A 23349-nucleotide genomic window follows, 5' to 3' on the forward strand; every position below is an offset into this window, starting at 1 on the left:
AGTGTGATTTTGTTGGCAGGTGTGTACGTTCAAATGTGTGTGTGTGTGACATATTGTGTAAGTACGTACAATATGTGTGTTATAGTGTGTATTTGTGTGTGTTTGAGACTGTGTGTATCAACAGTATTTGTGTGTTTTTAACATGTAGTGTTGTGTATCTGTGTGTGTGACATTTTTGTGTGTGTCATCATGTATTTACGTGTGTGTGTGTGTGTAAGACAGTGTGTAATTGTGGTATTTGTGTGTGTGTGACAGCATGTATCTGTGTGTGTGTATATTGATAAGTGGTGTGTGTGTGTGACTGTATGTCTACAGTATAAGTGTGTGTGTGTGTGTGTGTGTTACTGTAACTGAAAGTGTGTGTCAGTGAATAACAGTTTGTGTGTTTTGTGTTTGTCTTTGTTGTTTTTTGGGTACATGGTGTGAGTGTCTGCCTCCACACACACACACACACACACACACACACACACACACACACACACACACTCTCTCTCTCTCTGTCTTTAATTATTTCTTAGCGTGACCTTAATTTGCGGCGAGGACTTCAGTAATGACGCCGCTCGGCTCTCGGCCCTCAGCCACTTAAAACACTCGCCGTCCTCTAATTGGTCAGAAGCATCGCATCATCACACACACACACACACACACACACACACACACACACACACACACACACAGCTGCAGTCAGCTGATCTGCAGAGTCACTGTGTGTTCGTACAGAATCTGTTTGTGTTTTAGTAAATTATTGATCTGAGCTGTGGGCGTCACAGTGCAGCTGATATCATTTATATAATAATAATAATATACACGTATCTATGTGTTTGCAGTACTTCAGTACACGTTTGAAGTACTTGTACTTTACTTAAAGGACCAGTGTGTAGAATTTACTGCATCTAGCAGGACAGAAATGTAATATAATATTCATAAGTATGTTTTAATTAGTGTTTAATCACCTGGAAATAAGAATTATTGTGTTTTTGTTGCCTTAGAATGAGCCTTTATATCCACAGAGGCCGCCATATTTCTACAGTAGCCCAGAAGGGACAAACACTGGATCTAGAGAGGACTTCTTCTACATGCTTGTAGGGAGAGGAGGAGGATTCAGCTGGTTGTAATCTACATATTATTATTATTATTATTATTATTATTATTATTATTATTATTATTGCTCCATTTTCCGCCACTCGTACTTCTCCACATTTCAGAGGCAAATATTTCACTTTTTACTCCTCTACGTCTCATCTGACAGCTGAAGTTATTGTGCAAATTAAGATTTTACACACAAAATATACGAACAGTTTATAAAATATAAAGCTTTGTTAAAGATTAAACTAGACAACAATATAAATAAACCATCAAAATACACATTACATGAATAATACAACATTATAATACAAGTGTAGATACAATAACTCCTTGAAGTACTTCTACTGAAGTAGTGAACGCAGTACTTCGCGTTCTTCTTCTCTGTCAGTATTTCTTCTTTTCTTCTTCTCTGTCAGATTCTCGTGTTCGTCGCGGTGAATAAAATCACAATCTATGAATGAAGCGAGAGTTCATGAACGTGTGTATCGATCCCACATGCGTGTTTCCGTGACCTTTGCTCTGTTTCCTGGATTGATGGCGGCGGGTCGGGTCAGGTTGGGGGGGAGGTGGTCTGTGGGGGGGGGCGGGGCTTTAATTACAGCGCTCATATTCAGCTTCATAATCAGCTGGATCGTCACGGCGACAAGCAGAGGCTCCCGGTGAAGAAACGCTGATTCGCACTAATTTGACATGATTGGTTTGTGTGTGTGTGCGTGTGTGTGTGTGTGTGCGTGTGTGTGTGTGTGTGTGTGTGTGTGTGTGGCGAGCGTCGTAAATGTAATAAAGGTTTTGATGAGTTATAGCGGCTGCACAAAGAGAGAGAGAGAGAGAGAGAGAGAGAGAGGATGAGTTGCATGAGTGACCACAACATTTAGCGTTAAAAATAATTGGCCTACTCGTCGTCGTCGTCGTGACAGTTTTTTTGTGTGTCAGGGGGAAGAAGAGGAAGAGGAAGAGGAGGAGGAGGAGGAGTCGTGTCCTTCCTCGAGGCGTTTACATGCAGCGTGTCGTTGATGTAAAGAGACTGATGTTTCTGTTCTCATCTGAGATCAAGTGTTTGTGTAGCCAAGAAAAACAAGTGCATGATGGGAGTTAATCACTTTAGTTTAAACATGAAAACTTTATTTAAAACCATCAGTGAAACAACACGATACATGTTTTAACTTGGGCTGTAATACATATACAATACATCTATTTTATCATTTTAATCATCATAAAATAATGAAAAATGTCCATCACAAAGGCTTAAATACATGTTTTATCTGACCAACAGTCTAAAATACAAATATATTCAGTTTTCTTATTAATAAAATGTTCAGAATGAATTAGTTTTACTTCTCTTACTGAGTATATTAGATCTAAAAACTGTGAAATGTGACCGTCACAGTTGTTTAAAGCAACTATTTAAACATCAGGTTTTGTCTAAAATCCAAATATTATCCATTATTTGTCAGATGAGTCCAAGAAAACCAGAAATTATCACATTATTGAAACTGGATCCAGTGAATTTTTGGCATTTTTGCTTCAAACAGTGGTTGAAACATCCAAAATATCTATATCTTAAATATTTAAATTGTTGCTCATTAATCTTCTGTTGATTAAATGATCAATTAATTGATTGATGGTTTAATTTCTAGTGTAATTTATTTACTGTTATACTTCTGATACATTTAATGATATTCTGTTAGTGTATCAGTATGAAAACAGTCAGTAATAAAGTGAATCCAGCTGCTGATCCTGATAATAATGATTCAATAACAGTCATTGATATTAAACTTTGATCAATGGAGGTTGTGTAAATCATATAGAAAATACTGTATTTCTTCTGTTTCAGTACAAGTCAGTGATGGTTTAGAAAACCATGAAAAGTAAAATATTCTGACTTTTTGTTTGTTTTTCTGTAAACTTTAGTTATTTACATGTTAACAGCAGGTGGAAACACATTTAGTTCTTACTTAGATTAAAAAGAGGAAAATGATGAGAGAAAGGTGTTGAAACGTCCAGTTGGTGTTCGTAGATCCGACTGATCATTTACAGCTTCTGTGACCAAAGAGACATTTAAGAGTTCAGGAGGTCGACTGTGTTTATATCTTTATCTGTTCCAGTCATTCTCTTTGTTTTAGGCTGAGACTCAGTGTGTGTGTGTGTGTGTGTGTGTGTGTGTTTAACATGTAATTTGCTGTAATGGGAAGTGAAGCCTCGTCCAGTCGGGAGGAGTGACCTCTGTGTGAGGGATGGAGGGGGGAGGGGGGGGTGACAGCACTGTGGTCCCTCGTCCATCAGCGCGCTAATTTAATTAGCCTAATTACAGCGACATGAACCCCCCAACACACACACACACACACACACACACACACACTACTCTCTCTTCTTCTTCTCTCTAAACTGTGTCAGAGTGCAGAAGCAGGGCGCTTCGTTAGTGCACGCTAACGAGCTGAGATGACCACACTCTCGCACTGTCACTCATAAATGTTCACAAATACACTAAAAAACACTCACAGTATGTAAATATTCACACACACACACACACTACAAACACACAAATCTAAATGCTCTCACACACTTATAGAAATGTTCACACACTAATTAACAGAAGGTTTGTGAACATAAATAAATACAAACATTTACAGTAAACTAAACCTGCAGACAGGTGAAACAGTTCAGGTGGTTTCAGGAAGCTTGTATGAGGGTTTAAAATACTGTGCATTGACAAAATTACATTATATACATTAAATTTGTGTTTAAATACATTTTACACTTCAGCTCACTTTTGTTGCAGCTTTATGAAACGTCACAGTTTCACAGTTTGGAGGTTTACGTGATGCTATTTACAAGTCTAAAACTCATAATTACAGTAACTCTGATATGACGTGAACGCAGCGTTAGACTCAAACAGACAAAATAATGTAATATGATACATTTTAAAAAGTGAAAATTAAAAAAAAAATAATTTAAAACTCAGATTCAGGTTTGATGTGAATTTGGTGTCAAAATATTGGATCTTCATCAGTAAAAATGCTAATAAATGAAACTAAAGTTTAGATTATTTTGTCAAACTACTTTAACCACTGATAATAAACTTTAACGCTCAAACAAAGACAAGAGGAGCAAAATATGAACAGGTTGTAATATGCAGATATTACTTTATTCTAGCGCCTCCGTCTGGTTTATATGTTATTTTTTGTGTTTGACAACATTTCTGTTTTTATTATATAACTCATAAATTCCACATCTGCACCTTTACCCTTAAAAATTCCCTCTAAAAGATAAAATATTAATATAAATCTTTATTTCTGCATCATTCAATCAAACAATGGAAACGTTATAATTCTTGTTTTGTGCATCATTTTATAAACATTTTTTCTAAAATATGTTCATTCATTCTCGGTATATTTAGAAACTTTTGGATCTACTAGAATTTCAGATAAAGTGATTTATTCTAGATGGTTTTTTTAAAATTAATTTCCATTATTGATTAATTCAGTTGGTGATTCATTTAGCTCTAATTTTATTGGAAGTTACAGAAGAAACTAAACTTAAAGTTTTACTCTTTTTATTGATCGACTGAAAGACGAACGCTGATCTGCTTCAGCAGCCGTCTGTAGCTCCAGTGTTTGACTTTAAGGTGTGAAGAGTGAAACACTGCAGAGTCAGCTTCACCCCACCCCCCCCCTCACCTCGCCACCCGCCGCCACCTCGCCACCCACCCACCTTTATGTCTGGCCCGCTGGTGCAGCCCCGCCATAAATCTGATCAAAGGGGAGACGTTTCCATTAGAAGAAATGGCAGCTTCTCAGAGCAGAACTGAGATTGATGGATAAAGTTAAATTGCATTAACCGTGCAGTTTAAATATTTAGCACAGCCTTATCATAACTGTTCTTAACACTTAACGTAAAATACAGCCTGCCAGGTGCAGGACGGACACGCTGACATGTATGTGAGAGGCTCCGTCCAATCAGAAGGCGGCTTCGGTTTACTTTGATCTTTATTCTTTGAGAGTTTCCCAGCTGGTCCGGGATTCAAACCAACAACCTTCAATCCACTGCGTAACCACTATATACCCAGATAATGTTTATTAGGTTAATCAATTAGGCCTGAAATGATTAGTCCATTACCGTAAATACTCAAATAGTGTGCAGGGACTTTCAGACACAGAGAGAACCAGTTAATACAGACTCAGAAATAACAGAAACACTGTTTTCATTCACCAGTTAATTCAATTTCTTTCACTTCTCTGTTTCTACCAACTGATATCAAGCTGCTGTGAATACAAGTCAATCAAATATTGGTTTTCATCAACGGTCACTTAACACCGATCAGGAAAAAACGGAAATGTAGAGGGAAAAATGGAATTAATAGGTGGATAAAACACAAGTATTTCTGTTAAAATGAGTATAACATGACTGTTGTACTGATGGAATTAATGCTGTGTGCAAAATATTCCTCCTTCCAGCTTCAAAAATATGAGAATTTGCTGCTTTTTTGTCTAATATGATAATAAACTGAACATCTATTGGACTCAATGACTAAATTTTAAGATGTCACATTGGGCTTCAAGAAAAAAAACTTTTTTTCTGATATTTTAAAGACCAAATGATTAAGATAATCAAGAACATAATGAACGTATTAATTGGTTATTACAAAAAACGTTAATTGCAGTGTGGAAGTCGTGGCTTTAAATGCTTTATTGAAGATAAACTGAAGGATTCAGATTCAGACTTTACTCTCCATTAAATTTACATAAAATGGAAATAAGACATCACACACAACAAAACACAATAATTATACATTAAAGGTAGAATAAAGTCTTAAAGAGGCACAATAACACTTTACAATAAACAGATAAATGTACATTAATCTCTTTAAAATAAGCGACAAAAGGCCCAAAATAAAGATGATTTTAGAAGTTAATGCTCGTACATGTTCAATCTGATGACTTTAAGAAACTCAGACGGCTCAAAGTTGAGAAGTTACGCAGATGTAAAGTATTTATTGAACCATTTTATCAAAGACATGCAGATATTTTACAACAGGTGAAACAAAATGTAGTTTTATTTTAAGACTTTGACCTGCGAAACTACATTTTTAAATTTTTGCTGCAGTGGAACAATAAAGTGGATCCCATCAGAGTGATCTTGAAGAGATGGTTTTATTATAAAGAGAGCTGTAAGCTCTTCTGTTATAATATTGATAAGGTTTGACTGCTGATGTGTAGTTTGTTCTCTCATGTAAATATATGAATAATCTCATTATTTCCAAATTTTTAGAAGAACTCGTCGAGCACAACTACATCTGAAAAACTTTTATATAAACTCCATAATCAATTTCCTGCAACGTGTTTCCTGGTTGAGCTTTAATCAATGATCCGACTCAACCTTTGCTGTCAGCTGTTTGATCAGATCTGTTTTTGTTCAGAGTTTCTCTCCTCAGAGCTTCTTCCTCTTCTTCCTCTTCTTCCTCTTCTTCTTCTTCTTATTCTTCTTCTTCTTCTGTCTCTCCGCCTGCCCTTGGCTCGGCCCCCGTGTCACCTGGAGGTAAATGTTTACGACTGGCTCCTCATTAACGAAGCCGGGGGGCTTTAACGAGCCCAATTAAAACAATGGCTTCATCTGTGAGCGCATGAAACAGGCCTGTGTTTATTGGAACAGAGATAATGGAGTCACTAAAGTCTTAACTCTCTCCACTCCGGCAGTCGACTGGTCAAACACGTCGTCGCTTTCACCTGCTCGCACATAAATCTGTCGTTCATGAAGGCTGGTGACACTTTGACCTTTGACCTTTAGTGGAAGCTGACAACTTTACTTTTTCTGCGTCAGTATGAGAAACGATGAAAGAAAGAAAGTTGAATTTTTAACCTCACATGAATTAAAAGGTTTGAAAACGACAAACCGACAGCTGACGCTAGTTTGGATTTGGCTCCTGTTCCTCTAAAATATCTCTCGTCTCTCTACTCGGACTGGATCTTTACTCGCTCGCTCTCATCAGCAGAGATCAATAGAAAACTGATCTGTAGCAGCTGGATGTCTATACTCTGCCAAAGACTGATTGATCAGCTTCATATGATGTCAGATACATTTACATCTTCAGGTTTTTAAGAGTTGCAGATGTTAAAAGATAAACGCAAAAGTGGATTTAAATTTGATAAAATGTTCAGTTTTTGGTCTTTAACAATTTTGCATCTATTGATACGTTTGTGAGAGAAAAAACAAACTTATAATTAAGTTTTTTGACATCAAACCACCTGAAATAACCTGCTGGAAACCAAATGTGTGTCTTAAAACAGCCTCGTATAAACCTCACACGTCTCTCTGAGCAGCCGACGTCCTCAGATATTTATCCTGATATATAATAAATGTGAACATTGATCGATTGTGTCGTTCATCTACAGACTGTAAAGCTCTCTGAGTATAAAAAACGTATGATTTTTTTTTTTTTTTTTTTTTTTTTGGGCGAAAAACAAATAAAATCTGAGACTAGAAACCGTCCAACAGTTGGTGGAAGTCCATCAGTCCTAATAACGCTGAGCTCGGCCGCCCCGCCAGCCTCCTCATTCTGTGATTCATCCGTCCTGCTGGAGAGCCGAGGACGCCCTCCGACACACACACACACACACACACACACACACACACACACACACACACACACACACACACACACACACACACACACTCATCTATCAGCTGCAGTGATTATTCTCCCATTATTAGACTGAAGGGGAGGATGGAGACGGTCGGAGCAGGAGCAAAAAGGTCCAATCAATGAGACCCCCCTCATCTCTCACACACACACACACACACACACACACACACACACACATATACACACAGCCAATCAGAGGAAAGCGAGTCGGGATCTTTGCTAATTGTCTCTGCAGTGATTTGAGGTATTGATCAGCTGGATTGTGTTGAGACCTGAACTTCATGGAAACATCAGCAGGAATTATGGGTAAAAGACTCCAACAGAGTCATCGGATGATATTTGGAAAACAAAAACTGAATCAAAGGTGTGAAATCAGAGTTAAAGTGAAGGTTTAAACAGGATCCAATCATGTGATGTATCTCTCCTTTGATTGATCGTTGTAATCAGTGAACTGGAAGATTTTTCTCCTCTCAGATTAAACTTTCAGTTTCTTGAACGCTGTAAAAAAAACAACAGTTTCAGATGATTTTACAGCATTTTTACATTACAGTTGCTCTCAGAAGTTAATATAATAATACTGCTGATTGAAATAAGTTTGGCTCCTTTATTTTGAAGTCATCATAGTTATTTTATATTTTATTATTTTAACACTGTACTTGTACATGTTAGCCGTTAACCTGTGTGAGTGTTTCCATATATTTATATCATTTATAACAGTGTCTGAATGAACCTACAGTGAATTATCAGAGACTCTGCAGCTCCTCTCGGCTTTACAGAGCTTTATAGTGAGTTTCAGCTCATTGTTTATCTGTCCGGCTGCAACTTTTACTGTTCTGGTTCACTCTCAGTGTCTCATAGCATCGTTTTCAGAGTAAAAGCTGTAAAAAGCAGCTGTACACTACCTGCTAACAGTTAGCTGTATACTACCTGCTAACAGACACAGTTAGCTGTAGGCTAGCTGGTGAACATAGTGGAGCATTTAGCAGCTAAAGAGCCAGATATTTCCCTCAGGAGTCGGTGGAGAACAAAAACAGAGCTAAAAGAGAGTGAATATTGGACAGAAACACGACTCCACATGAATGATAATGTTGCTCCGTAACTGCTGGATGTGGAATCGTTTGCTAACATGTTAGCCACAACTACTTTATAAGCTGATAATATGTCAAAAAATTGGACTAAACACATAATTTAAAGCATCTTTGACCAGATTGAAGCTATAAAGGATCAAGACTAGAACCCTGAGGAACCCCACAAGACATTATTGACGTTATACATGTTGCTGGATGTGGAAATAAACAACTGTTTGCTAACAAGTTCAACATATTTAAAAGGCTGATGATGTGTCAGAGTTTTGTATTAATTGTGTTAATTGTGTGTTTGTGTGTCATGTGACGTGTTTCAGTGGCTCAGAAGATCGTCGCCACCAGGAAGAAGCAGCAGTTGTCCATCGGGCCGTGCAAGTCGCTCCCCAACTCACCCAGTCACTCGTCTGTCTGCGCGACGCAAGTGTCGGCCGTCCACATCAGCCAGGTCAGAGGTCACGCATGCACACACACACACACACACACACACACACACACACACACACACACACACACATGAATATATATGACCCTTCAAGTTGTTATATGGACATAATTATGCTGCAAAATAGATAAATATTAGAAAAAGACAAAGTGTGAACAGTTTATATAATTTCACTTGATGATATTCTGTTAAAATTTTTAATTTTAGATCTTTTAGCCATTTTAATCTCACTTTTTATTGATTTTATTATTGGTTTCATAATATTTTATTTATTGTTAGCTTAATTTATGTGAAGCACCTTGTGACTTGTTTTGAGGAGTGCTTTATAAATGAAGATATTATTATTATTATTATTATTATTATTATTATTATTTAGTCTTTATATCAGAGCGCTTTCAGTCATAACACTTGACCTTCATCATTGGTGTTTGTCCAGTTCTTTTAATCAAAACATAGATGAGACGTCCTTTAAAGTGCTGAGAAATAAGAGATCTGAACATCTGTGAATCAAAAACAGCTGCTGATGAAGACCATGTTAGAAGATAGAAAGCTCCAGAACAGCTACTAAACAGAGCTTGTGTTGAGATTGTTTTGTCAGCTGCTGTTTCTAAGATCAAGACTTTGAAAGTCGCATTTAACCAATTCAGACAAACTCTTAACTCAAGGTCCATTTAGTAGCTGTTTCTGGAGCTTTCAGCTGAATCTGATGACCTTCAGCAACTGTCCAAAGTCCTTTATGTCTCTACTCTGGTGATGGAGATGTGACATTCAGATGAAAACTCCTGAAAAAGTTCATAAAATGGCCTCAAAGTTAAGATTTTGTCAAACTATTTTTGCCACAAGGAAGAATAAACGTTTAATAATCATCAATAATTATTTATTTTTTAATAATTTTGGGTGTTAAACTGTTATAATAAACATCCAAACACAAGAGTCGTTTACTATAGTATAAAAAAAATCCCTAATTGATGAAATTGAAGAAACACATCCGTTGAGAAGAAGCCTGAATACATAAATACATGTTATTACTGTACGTTCAACACACACACACACACACACACACACACACACACACACACACACACACACACTCACACTCACACACACACACACACACGTCTTCTCCTCGTGTTACCGGAGCTTCAGGCCGTTAAGCTCTTCGATCCTCATCCTTCAATCCTCCATCGATTTCTCATTAAAAAGTCATCGCTCAGCGTGTCTGAGCAGCGCCGCCGCCGCGTCTCCCCCCCCTGAGAGCCGTGTTTATCTTCCCGCCGCCTCCACCAAACAGCCCTCTGTGCATCTTTAACTCTCACTGATTACTGTCGAGTGTTCTCCGCCTCCTCGCCCTGCGCCAGGAGACACCCGTTACACTGATGAGACATCCCACACCTCAGAAACCACCGGGAAACTTTTCACACTTTCACATCCGTGTTTCACTCCTGTTTTTTATTTTCATGTTCAACCTTTTTCCTTCTAGACGAGTAACGGCGGCGGCAGTCTGAGCGACTACTCGTCCTCGGTGCCGTCCACGCCCAGCACCAGCCAGAAGGAGCTCCGCATCGACGTACCGCAGACCACCAACACGCCCACGCCGGTCCGCAAGCAGTCCAAACGCCGCTCCAACCTCTTCACCGTGAGTTTAATCGATCACAGGAAACACGTCACACAGAATGATGTTTTTCCCAAAGTCGTTATTCATTAAAGGATAAACACCTGCTCTTATTTTGAAAGGACAACATCATCAAAACTGACAGAAGCTGTAGACAAAACTACAAAACATAAAACCTGTAAACTGTTAATAAACTTTTTTACTCATTTCACATCATCTTGATCAGCAGTTTGCTCAGTTATTGTTCATTCTTGACCTCCAGATCAGTCACTAAATGGTCAAAAATGCTTTAATGTCTGAAGACACCAGATTTCTACCTGTTAAAGCCTCTGGAAACATGACTTTAAATCATAAAAATGCATATATGATATCAAAGTTGAGTGTCTCATTAAGCATCCACAAAAATCTGAATGAACATTCATAACTATTAGAAAACTCACAAACAGCTCATTTGGCCGCTCAAAGCGTTTCTCAGGACTGTGTGGGCGTGTCCAGATCACGTTTGATTGACAGCTCACTTTCAGCTCAAGTACCGTTTTATTTTCTATTCATTCACTAAAACATTTTGCTGATACGGAATAAAATACTAAATCTATCAAATGGACCCTACTTGGTTAGAAAGCTTGACTAATCCACTAACTAGCAAAACAGGTCAAACCACCTGAAACTGTGTTTTTATTGAACTATACCTCCTGGAGTATGATGCTAATCGTTTTAGCATCTTCCATTCACTTACATGAAACGGTTAGCATTAGCTTAAACGTTTTGCTATTAACTATCAAATCTATTAAATGGACACTACTTGGTTGAAAGTTTGAATAATCCACTAACTAACAAACTAGGTTAGACCACCTGAAACTGTGTTTTATTGAACTATACCTCCTGGAATATGGCGCTAATTGTTTTAGCATCTTTCATTCACTTACATGAAACAGTTAGCATTAGCATTGCTATGCTACACTTTTGAGCTACTTATCCACTCAGTGATTAATACAGATTTGGATGGTGTAGCCAAGTCTGCTAGTTAGCTTAACACAGTAACTTTCAAACCATATCAGGCTAATTTGAATTCTCATTCTAGCTAAAAGCAAAGAAAAGTGCACTGCATTGATTTCTCATGCAGGAGATGAGAGTAAGTGTTGTGAAGTCAGCTTGACCAGATAGCCACGTCAATCATCTTTCTCTTAAATATGATTGGGCAGGTATTTATTATGTAATAAATACCCTAGTTTAGCTCCGCCCAACTGCAACCCAGTAACAAGGGAAGGGAGAGAAACTTTCTAAAGAATTATATAAACTATGTCAAAGGTTGTGTTCTCTATATTAGATCCCAAATTACATAATTAATAGCCAATCATGGATTTGCCCTTCCAGGTGATTTTGGCTTCATCTTACAGCCTCGGATGTTGCTGCTTGGTAATAACTCATCCATAGCAGCAGCTGGTGGTTGTTTTTATGTAAACATCAGTTTCAGCCTCATGTGTTGTGGAGTCAAACTGTTTATCAGGTTTAATAATAACAGTTTTTTGTTTTTTTTTATCCTCGTCTCTTCTCGTCTTCTCAGTCGAGGAAGGCCAGCGAGCCGGACAAGGACAAGAAAGGCCTGGAGGCTCGAGCCGACAGCATCGGCAGCGGGCGAGCGATCCCCATCAAACAGGTGAGACGTCCTCTCTCTCTCTCTCTCTCTCTCTCTCTCTCTCTCTCTCTCTCTCTCTCTCTCTCTCTCTCTCTCTCTGTGTTTGATGCGTCGGCCTTGATTAACAGTGAAATCACACACTTGACATCAATTAGAGCGAGGGGCTCTCCCCGGTCCTCCAACCAGATCATTAGGAGGAGAAGGAGAAGGAAGGGATTTCACCGCCACTCCCTCCGCCGCTCGCTCCTGTTTGACCGCCTCCTCCCCTCCCTCTGTTCGTCCACTTCCTGCCTCTCTCTCTTCCTTTTCAAAGTCTTTTTTTTTTCTTCCCCCGAGCCCTTTGATTGGAGCGTTGGCAGCTGCGTTTTAAAGGAACAAGAGAAGAAGACGGCGAGGAGAGCAACCTGAATCTGCTCTTAATTTGTCACAAACAAGCTCGGCTCGTGTCAGAGCGGCGGCGGCGGCGGCGGCGGCGGCGGCGGCGGCGGCGGCGGCGGCTGATCCGGCGAGGGGGACGCGGTGGCAGAAAGGGTGGCGTTGTGTGTTGAGTCCTCCGACAAGCAAATCAGGCAATTAGCGAGCGCTAATCGTGGCCCCTCGTGTCAACGCCGCGGCCTCGTTTGTAATCTCCTAATGAACAAATCGCATCTCTGATTAGGGGCCGCCTCGCCAGGAGAGAGAGCGGGCGAGAGACATCCAGACAGACAGAGAAGAAGAGAGAGAGAGAGAGAGAGGCCTGCTCGCTGCTGTTTGTGCGGCCGCTAATTGCAGCTGAACGCCGTTTTCTTCGTGTGAAAATCCCTCGCCAGCTCCCAGCGGCTTCAAACGCACCATTCTTCTTCTTCTTCTTCTTCTTCTGTGGTGTTGAGGCAGCGGTGGAGCTCAGCAGGCGTTAATTCGGTTCGAGTGCAGGTCGGAGCGCCAGAAACGCTCCTCGTTAGGTCGTTAATCATCTAAAAGAATCTGATTTCAGGGAGAAACAATAACTGCAGTTGAATCTTGTATCTGCCGTCGTCTGACCTGGAAACAGGAAGTCGTTAATAACAGCAGCAGCATCGCAACACGTTAACGTTTACTGTCAATATTAAATGTTTGTACAGTTTCTCTCTGCAGTATGTCAAACTGATCCACTGACAAAAAATCACTGAAAAAAAACTGCTTTTTATAAACAGAATACAACTAAATATCTGTTGAATATTTTCAACATTAATTGATTAGTTGATCGGTCGAGAAAATGTCAGAAAATGTTTCAACCATCCAAAAATATTCAGTTTATTTTTGGTGAAGAATAAAGAAACTAGAAAATATTAATTTGTATTAGATATTATATTCATTTGAAAGGCTGTAACTAGTGAATTTTGGCTTTTTTAAATTATAAAAACATTAATAAATTATATATGTATATGTAAATAATATAAATAAATAGTCTTAATCAGAGACGAGACTGAAGAAGCAGGTTTTAGTGGTTTAAAGATCAATAACTTGACCTGTTCATCAACTGTACAGCTGTGATTTCAGTGAAGCAGATACAGATTAAATCAATACCGTATCAATATATAAATATCAGATCAGACTCAGCAGATACTTAAGATTAAAGGACTCAGACTGAGGAACACGGACGTCCCTGAATGCAACACCTGATCAATGACGATCAGCAGAACCATGTTTGTTATCATCTATTTAAAACCAGTCAACTAATCTGATTCATGCTAATAAAGCCAGACACATACTTAGCCTGGCATGGCACAGAATGGCACACACACACACACACACACACACACACACACACACGCCCCTCCAGACCAGACTGAAGCAGCGCTGTGAGGCAGAGCAACGAGCTTCCTGTTGTATTTTTTTTTGGAAGTGGACGCTAATTGATTTGATGGTTCCCTGTGGTCGCTCTCTCGCCTCGTCTCCTTTCCTGCTCCTCAGTGAGGACGACCTGCTCCCTAATTAGACTCTGCGTGTGTGTGTGTGTGTGTGTGTGTGTGTGTGTGTGTGTGTGTGTGTGTGTTTTATAAGGGCTGCATGTATGGTGCAGAGATTGCACTTCACATTCAAGGTTCAACTACCTTTTCCCCATTAACGCTCCATTTGCACTCCATTTCACTTTCTCTGTGTGTGTGTGTGTTAGTGTGTGTGTGTGTGTGTGTGTCATCCCATTAGCAGCGTGTTCACACTTGTTTTTAATGAGACGGAGGTCTGACTCTGTCACCTTTTTACCTCCGAACAGCAACTCAACCAGACATTTACTACATGTAATAACACACCACACAAACTACAGACTTAAAGGACTAAAAGGTTCCGTTTATCTGAAGCTAATATGAAGCTTCAGCGTCCAAATGAGTCAAATCAAGTAGATATCTTTCAACGTTACAGTCTTTTTAGTGCCAAAGTTCCTCTTTTTGTTACTATACTTCCACCTGCAGCTCAACAGGGAAACACTGTCCTGCTAAAAAGACTGTAAATGTGTCAGATATCCACTTGATATGACTAACTCAGACTGCTGAAGCTGAATAGAAGCTTCATATACACTTATAGATGATGTGGAAACACTGAATTGTCCTTTAAGGGAGTCGTTGACCTCTGACCTCACATCAGTCAGCTGTGACAACAATAAACTTTATTAATATAGAGTTATATTATTATACAGGAAACAGTTGCACCAGGCTGAAGCTTTAATTTATCCTTTACTAAAATAAAACCAAACAGTACATTTACTCAAGAGAAGAAGAAACCGATCAATCATTCTGATTATCAGATGATGTTTTCAATCATCTGTCAATCAAACAGTGTCGGTGGAAAAACCTGTTTTTTTTTCTCTGGATGTTTTTGTTGATTTGAGCTTCTGGAGGCGTAACTCTGTTTTCTTTGGCTGTTACTGCTTCAGCCAACTAAAACTGTGTGTGTGTGTGTGTGTGTGTGTGTGTGTGTGTGTGTGTGTGTGTGTGTGTGTTTAAGCCACTTGTTCGCTCGCTCGCTCGCCGCCGCTCCTGATCTCATTAGAGAGACTCTCAGCGCGACTCTCGACCACTCGAGGTGACGGCGGTTCAGTTTCGCCTTTTGTTTAAGGAGGAACGCCTTCGTTAAGAGAGTCCAGCGCTCATTAAAACCTCACACACGCACACACACACACACACACACGCAGCGGTGGGCTCAGTTGGTCGTAATGAGAACGGGGCGGACCTCCACTCTGAGGTAATTAGTCAAGACAAATCCACACATATGAATTATATTTATATTTACACACAGAAACACATTTAAAACTGCAAATCAACGTTTACATTCACACTCATATAATAACAGGAGCAGCGTGTGTGTGTTAATGTGTGTTTGTGTGTGTGTGGGCGGGACGAGGTCAGACGTGTGGCGTACCCTCTCCTCCTCCTCCTCCTCCTCGTCTTCATCATCGTCTCCCTCGGCCCTCAGCGAGAGAAACGACATCCAGCTGCTGTTTCTGTTTTCAACAAAATAATCACGACCTGACGACGAGCTGCTGCTAAAATTAAATTTAAAACTTAAAAAAAACATAAAAAACAGAAGTCAACACGACTAAATGTCCTTCAGTTTGAGAGTTTCTGTCAGTTTTTATTCACACTTTCAATTCAGGTGTAAAAGAAACTGTCTGAGGTGTAAAAGTTGATGCAGATATAAAGAAAATGTGAATAAATGATGACGTATATGAGTCATGAAACTAACAGAAACTTCATATTTCCATCATATTAATGACATCATCTGCTTTTGTCTTCTTCTTCTGTGATGGTTTAATGGCACCGACTGTTTATCTTTCTGTTAATTCACATTTGTCTTCTTCTCTAACAGTTGAGTCTGAAGCTGCAGGTTTATTTCAGGGCGTCTGTGAAGCTCTTCACACAAATCAAGTCCTTAAAAAGTTTTTAAATTGAACAAAATGCCTCAAAACATTTCTAAAAAGGTTGTTTTCTAGTCTGAGCTCAGCATCATTTCACATCATTCAACCACTGTTTTCACGATTAAAGTCCACGTTTCACGTAATTGAAACCACTGAACCATTTAAATGTGTATTTATTAAAGTGGAAGAATGACCTCCACAGATAAACCGCAGCGGTGTAATGTGGTGAAATATCCCTTTAAAGAAGGAACATTTTCATTCTAATTACGTCTCTGAGGGGAGCAGCGTTTATCAGTGCGAACCTGCAACACGGATCTCCAACAGGAAACACATGTGGAGTCAAAGCTGCAGCCTCCTGCTACGACGCTCCGCTGCCACATGAAACCACAGAGGAAACGCTGGCTGTACAGTTCGCTTTTTTTTTTTTCTTCTTCTTCTTCTTCTTCTGTTTTTCTTGAAGTGAGCGGATGCGTCCAGCTTTGTTTACAGAGGCTGTTGACGGCGCAGGGCTCCTCCGACATCTGCTCCGCGCCGCTAATTAGCCGATAATTACCGGAGAGAGAGGGAGAGGCTCGCTCGCGTCTCTGTCAAGCAGCTGACCGACGAGCTTTGAAAACCAACAATCTAACAAATTAATTTCCTCCGACGCAGCAGCCCAGCCGCTGGGACCGCACACACACCGGAGAGAGGGGTTTTGTTTTTTTTTTTCTTTCTTCCAAACCTTTATTTACTCAGTGAAGGTTGACTGAGCACGGCGGTGCGACTGGGAGCTGCCCAGAACAAACAGCTTTTTACTGGTGGCCACCGAGCAGCTCCACTGGAGCAATTTAGGACCCGAGCTACTCACTCAAGGCCGATTCAGTGACGAGTAATCTGCACTTTCACCACTCTGCTGCCTCATCAGGGAGTCTGAACTGCCGACCTCAGAGTCACAGTTCAGAGACTCAAAGTAGAAGTTTAATGTCTTCGTTAGAGCTAAAACTCTAATTACACTCATGTTTAAACCCACAAACTACAATTCACCTCCATCAGCACACCTCGTTTTATAACAAGAAGTGGATCCATTGTTGTTGGTTCAGCTCAGGATCATTTCAGAAGTTTGTGTTTGATTGGTTGTACAGACGTGACATCACAACAAGGACGATACAACAAACTATGTCAGAGTTTGGGATACAACACAGATAAATGTTACAAGGACCAAAATGTAAAATATGAAACAAGATGACAGAAAATAAAAGATCAAAACCAAAAAACTACACAGTAGTCTGATGCTCCTGGAACGCCACGTCTGTCTTCACTCTTAACAGACCGTAAGAGTGTTTAAGTTGATCCAGCTGGTTTTTAATTGCGTCTGTTTGTGAAATAAAGTGATAAAACTGCAAATAAAGAAACTGCACAAAGCACAAAATATTAAGTTTTCACAGATTTCCCAAAGTTTGAGCTCCTCAAAGCCAATGAAACACCAAAACTTCATTTTATTCTGCATCTTTTTCAGCAGCATGTTTTAGAGGTTGACGTTCACACGTAGTAAACTTCAGACAAAGTTTGGAGCTGTGATATTTATATAACTGTTTTCTCCGTCTGTCAACATCAAATCAAAAATAAAAGAAATATGTTGATATTTCTGTAAACAACCTGTACAAACATCTCATCTACAGCTGCAACAATTAGTCGATTAATCGATTAGAAGCCAACATTTAAATTAACCACCAACTATTTTGATAACCGATTAATCATTTTGAGTCATTAATTAAGAAATAAAAAGTCCAAATTCTCTGATTTCAGCCTCTTAAATGTGAATATGTTCTGGTTTCTTTAGTCTTTATGACAGTAAACTGAATATCTTTGAGTTGTGGACAAAACAAAACATGTGAGGACGTCAGACTGGACTTTAGGAAACACTGATCAAACCTACTAAACTCTTACTAACTCTTGTTATTGTGTAATTGGTTAATTGGGTCAATGAGCACAAAACCAGATTAATTCTAATCTCCAAAATAAAATCTGAGATGTTGTCAGTGATTCAGATATCTGGACTTTCTAACTAGAAATGTCACTTTAAACAGTGACTTCCTGCCGATGTTCAGGTAGGCTTCGTTAATCCGTCCATTAAACTCAGAGTATTTAACAGACCGTCTGACTGTAGAGGAACATTTCCTCTCCGTCTCTCTTCATGAGTCAGACTGTGATTCTTGGAGAAGAGTCTCAAGGCTTCTTCTTCTTCTTCTTCTTCTTCCTGTGAGGAGCTGATTAGTGTCGTGGTTGTAATTGGCTCTCGCGGGGTTGCAGACGAGCGTGGGGCTGGGTGGTTTTGACAAGTCTACTCGTCCCCCCTCGGCGCCGGGCGCTTTGTAAGGAGTTAAATTGGATGGTTAATTCGGGTGTTATTTACCCTGTAATTCATTAGTTTCGCCCCGCCATTGGCAGCGGGCAGGCTGTAATTTCACGCTTCGCAATAAAAGATGTCTCATAATCTGCTTCATTTAGCAGCCAAAGAATTTAATGAAATTAACTGTGGCCCTAATTAAGACGGTGAATATTAAAGACCTGCTATCAAGGCTTTAACGAGGGTGACACGATCCGCCTTCTGCCGGATTGGAAAAATATCATTTCCCTGGGAAAGGTTGTCACCGCTCGGAGCCATTTTGGCCATGATGACATTTTTGTCATGCACACTAACCCCTGGAAATTAGATTTTTCGGGGGGGGGGGGGGGGGGGGGGGGATGTGTTGGAGGGATGTCGCTCCCTTTTTAGTTTGAGAAATAATTAAAACAAGGAACACAGGCGTCAATCAAAGAGCATTTTTAGATTGTGCTCATTACGCCTCAGCGCGGCGGTCTCCACGGAGCGCTCACTCACGGTTTTTGTTTGGCACGGGGGTGTTGCTCCGAGCTCGCTAGAAGTGTCCCTGTGGTCGCTTTGTTGTTTCACGCTGCGTGTGTTTGTTTTAGTGTGTTGTGTACGCTCGTCTGATGATGATGAGCTGGACAAAAGCGACCAGCGGTGACCTGAGGTTCTCTCACAGAGGAAGACGAGTCGTGTTTTCCTCCTCGTCCCCGTCTTTCTCCGAGTGTCAGAGCCGAGCGAGGGGCGAGGTTTTTATCCGCTAATGAATTGAGACTGCTGAAGTAAGGTTTGGATAATTGAGTTTCTAATTAATTACCCAGAACTCTTATCAGATAAATCAGCTCCTCTTCAACCCCCCTCTTCTTCTATGGTGTTTTATTTGATCTGGTCTGCATCCTGCTCCCCTGGGTCTGCCCTTCGCTGTCCTTGCCTCATCAACGCCGACCTTGTCGTGGAGGCGATGCCGCTGAGCGTCCATGTGTGGTTTCATGTTTGTAATGGCTTTTCTTTTCTGCTGTTTACCTCAAACGTGGCGGATTTTACAGCGAGCCACAAACCTTCTTCACCCTCTTTAACCGCCTGTCGTGACTTTCATCATGTGTAGAGAAATCATCCTTTAAATTAGAAAACACTCCATGAAGCTGTACAGTCCTCTACGTTAGATATTATAACATCAATTATTTTAACATCTGGATAACAGACAACAACTTTCCACCAAATTTTATTAAAATCTTCCAAAAGATTTTTGAGATATTTTGCAAAATAACCAACAAACATAATTTTAACATATTATGACCTTCAGTTTGTACTCAGATCATCTCCCCATCAGGTCTTTTAATCTCTCTGTTGATGTTGAAGTCATAAATATTATTTAAAATATGTTTCAACTCATGCCGCCATCAAAACAATATTTTTGCAATTCTTTATTTTGAGAAATAAAAACCTTTTTTTCACCTGACAAAAGAAGCCAAAACGTTCTGAATCATTGAATGTTGTTGAAACTCTTGAAATTGAGTCTGAAACCAGTGAAAATATGGTTTAAATCTATATACAATATGATTAGATAACAAGTAAACAAGACAGGTTTCTACACTAGAGTTGCAATGATTAGTCGACTAATTGTTCAAATAAAAACCGAACATGTTAAACATTCCTGACAATCATTTATGAGGATTTGCATCTTATTTCTGTCTCTGTGTGTTTGACTGTTGGTCTAATAAACCAGGTGATTTGAAGATGTCAAATTTGGATTTTAGGAAACTGTGACGGACGTTTTATCAAAAAAACAATTTACTGATTAATCATAGTTTATAGTTTATATATTTATTAGAACTTAAATATTCACCGATGAGCCTCAACATTAAAACCACCTGACTATTGTGTAGGTTCCCCTCATGCTGTTAAATCAGCTCTGACCCGTCGATGCAGGACTGAAGGTTCCTCTGGTTTCTGGCACCGAGACGTGAGCAGCAGATCCTTTAAGTCCTGTAAGTTGTGAGGTGGAGCCTCCGTGGATCAGACTTGTTTTTCCAGAACATCCCACCGATGCTCGATCGGATCGAGATCTGGGGAGTTTAGAGGCAACACCTTGAATCGTTCCTGAACAGTTTTTGCAGTTATCCTGCTGGAAGAGGCCGCTGCCATCAGGGAATACTGTTGCTATGAAGGAGTGAACTTGGTCTGCATCAGTGTTTAGGTAGGTGATTCATGTCAGAGTAACATCCACATGAACGCCAGAAGGTTTCCCAGCAGATCATTGCTCAGAGCATCACACTGCCTCCGCCGGCCTTCTTCCCATAATGCATCCTGGTGCCGTCTCACATGATGTAAAAGAAAACATGATTCATCAGACCAGGCCGCCGTCTTCCATCGCTCCGTGGTTCAGTTCTTACACTCATGTGTCCTTTGTAGGTGCTTTCGGCTCTGTGGTCTGACACTGTCTGTCATAGTCAGCATTAACTTTTTCAGCACTCTGAGCTACAGAAGCTCTTCTGAAGGATCAGACCAGACAGGGTAGTCTTCACTGCCCACGTGCATCAATGAGTCTTGGGCGTCCATGACCCTGTCACTGGTTTACCTGTCTTTATCCTTCCTTGGACCACTCTTGGTCGGTACTGACCACTGCATACTGGGACCCCATAAGACCTTCTCTTCTGGAGATGTTCTGACCCAGTCATCTAACCATCAGTTTGGCCCTTGTCAAAGTGGCTCAGATCCTTTTTTCTGCTTCCAACACATCAACTTCAAGAACAGACTGTTGACTTGCTGCCTAATATATCCCACCTCATGACAGGTGCCATAATAACAAGATAATCAATGTTGTTCACGTCACCTGTCAGTGGTTTTAATGTTGTGGCTGATTGGTATATATAATGTTAAATAGGAGTAAAGTCTTCAAAATAAAGGTGACTCTTAATCTTATTTATCGCTGAATCCGTTTATCAGTTCCTTGAAATATAAATAGTGTCGATATTGGAAAACCTTTCTCTCGCTGTCATTTCCAACCACAGCAGGGGGTTATCAAGCCTTCAGCTGCTGCCTGCTGAGGTGATGTTTACCTGGAGTGAGTCACATAGCAGCACAGTCTCTTGTTTTGTCTTCTCTGAGCAGCCGTGATTATCTCAGAGACTCTCTCTCCTCCGTCTGAGAGGATGATGGATGACCCGCGATGGCTGCGGAGGCCGGATCAGATGGCCACCGCGATAGAGGAGGGAGTGCGTCCGGCTTCCCTCCCACCCTGCTGTCACCCCCCCCACTCTGCTGTCGGCAGGGGGTGACACCTCTAATTTAGCCTCCTGCTCTCCGGGGATGTCGAAGAACAAAAAGGGCCTCGGCCTCTTTGGAGATCATCCTGTTCTCTGGAGAGTTTGTCTACAGATAGAGCCTCCCCCGTATCTGCTCTTAGATCTGCTGTCAGTCCCTTCAAGAGGCCCAGGGAGAGCCCATTGTTTGAGGAAAATAGGGGGGTGATTGAGTGATTAGAGAGTAGATTAGTCTGTATCAATAGAGGCTCGAGGAGGAAACAAACCTCCAGAAAAAGTTCCTTTATCAGACGGGTTCTTTCACAGCTTCGCACAATGAAAGCTGATTGTGTTGTGTTTAATTTTAGAGCTTCTTTTTGTCATTTTTAAGGGTTTTACCGCGTCGTACAGGGTTAGGGTTATGGTTAGGGTTACGTGATAAGACAAAAGAGAAAGTTGCATATTTTTTTCAGCATACCTTTCTCCTTCATGACGTCCATTGTTCTATCCGACATATTCCTCCTCTGACACGTCTGACATGTGACTGCTGTGGTCTTTAATCAGAGAGCCTCGGGTTTGAGCCCTGTGAACATTTTCGGATGCGTCGTCTCAGGAATGACTTCATCTCCCGGCTTCCCCCGAGCTAGCGACCTTTTCTTAAGCACTACACCACAATACTTCACCGAGGCGAAGAAATGTCTCACTATGAAAGAAGAGGAAACGTGTCCAGAGGAGTTTCATGATTATTTTTATCTATAACTTTCATTTATGTCTTTTTTAGAAGTCTCCTGTTTGCATCCTTTTACTTTCTCACATTCCTTGAACACAACATGTTCTCTGCATGTTTGTTTAGTCTTTAAATAAGAATCCACAAACCCTCACTTTCACCCTCGGACGTTTTCGGATGCCTAACAAATGACTTCATCTTCTGGCCCCCCCCCCCCCCCCCCCGAGCTAGCGACCTTTTCCTAAGCACTACCCCTCAATACTTCACCGGGGCGGAGAAGTGCCTCGGTGCAGTGAGGAGAGAGTATATCTGAGGATGTATTTATCTCCTCACATCTATTTTCCCATGTGGAGACCTTGTGAGCTGTCATGCCCCCCCCCCACCCCCCTCCTCCTCCTCACCCCCCTCCCGAAGGTAAAATAAGAGGCGACGTCTGTGTGTCACGGAGCTCGGGGAGGTGAATAATGAAAGATATTACCCATCAGGAGGGTTTCGACGCGGCGTTCAATTAGCCTTCCCTCGCGCAAACTGATCGCTTGTCATCCTCAGGATGGATGGCCAAAATTAATTCGCTGACGTCTCCTCTCCCCAAATACCAGGTTTGGATGGAAAAGTGAAAGAAATATTGTCTCGCCCCTCAGTTAAGTTCAGTTTCAGGCCT

General features: G+C 40.6%; 1 protein-coding gene across 3 annotated transcripts in view; it reads left to right on the plus strand.

The window, feature by feature from the left end:
* The window catches only part of agap1 (ArfGAP with GTPase domain, ankyrin repeat and PH domain 1), a 181765-nt gene that overhangs the window by 96613 nt on the left and 61803 nt on the right, over positions 1-23349 (plus strand). For all 3 annotated transcript variants that reach the window (XM_067583662.1, XM_067583663.1, XM_067583661.1), the window contains 3 exons: positions 9129-9256; positions 10734-10889; positions 12430-12522. In XM_067583662.1, the coding sequence (XP_067439763.1) occupies positions 9129-9256; positions 10734-10889; positions 12430-12522 (377 nt within the window). The remainder of the gene's footprint in view (positions 1-9128; positions 9257-10733; positions 10890-12429; positions 12523-23349) is intronic.

The sequence above is a fragment of the Thunnus thynnus genome, chromosome 24 (assembly GCF_963924715.1).
Source record: "Thunnus thynnus chromosome 24, fThuThy2.1, whole genome shotgun sequence".
In the NCBI taxonomy this organism is placed as follows: domain Eukaryota; kingdom Metazoa; phylum Chordata; class Actinopteri; order Scombriformes; family Scombridae; genus Thunnus; species Thunnus thynnus.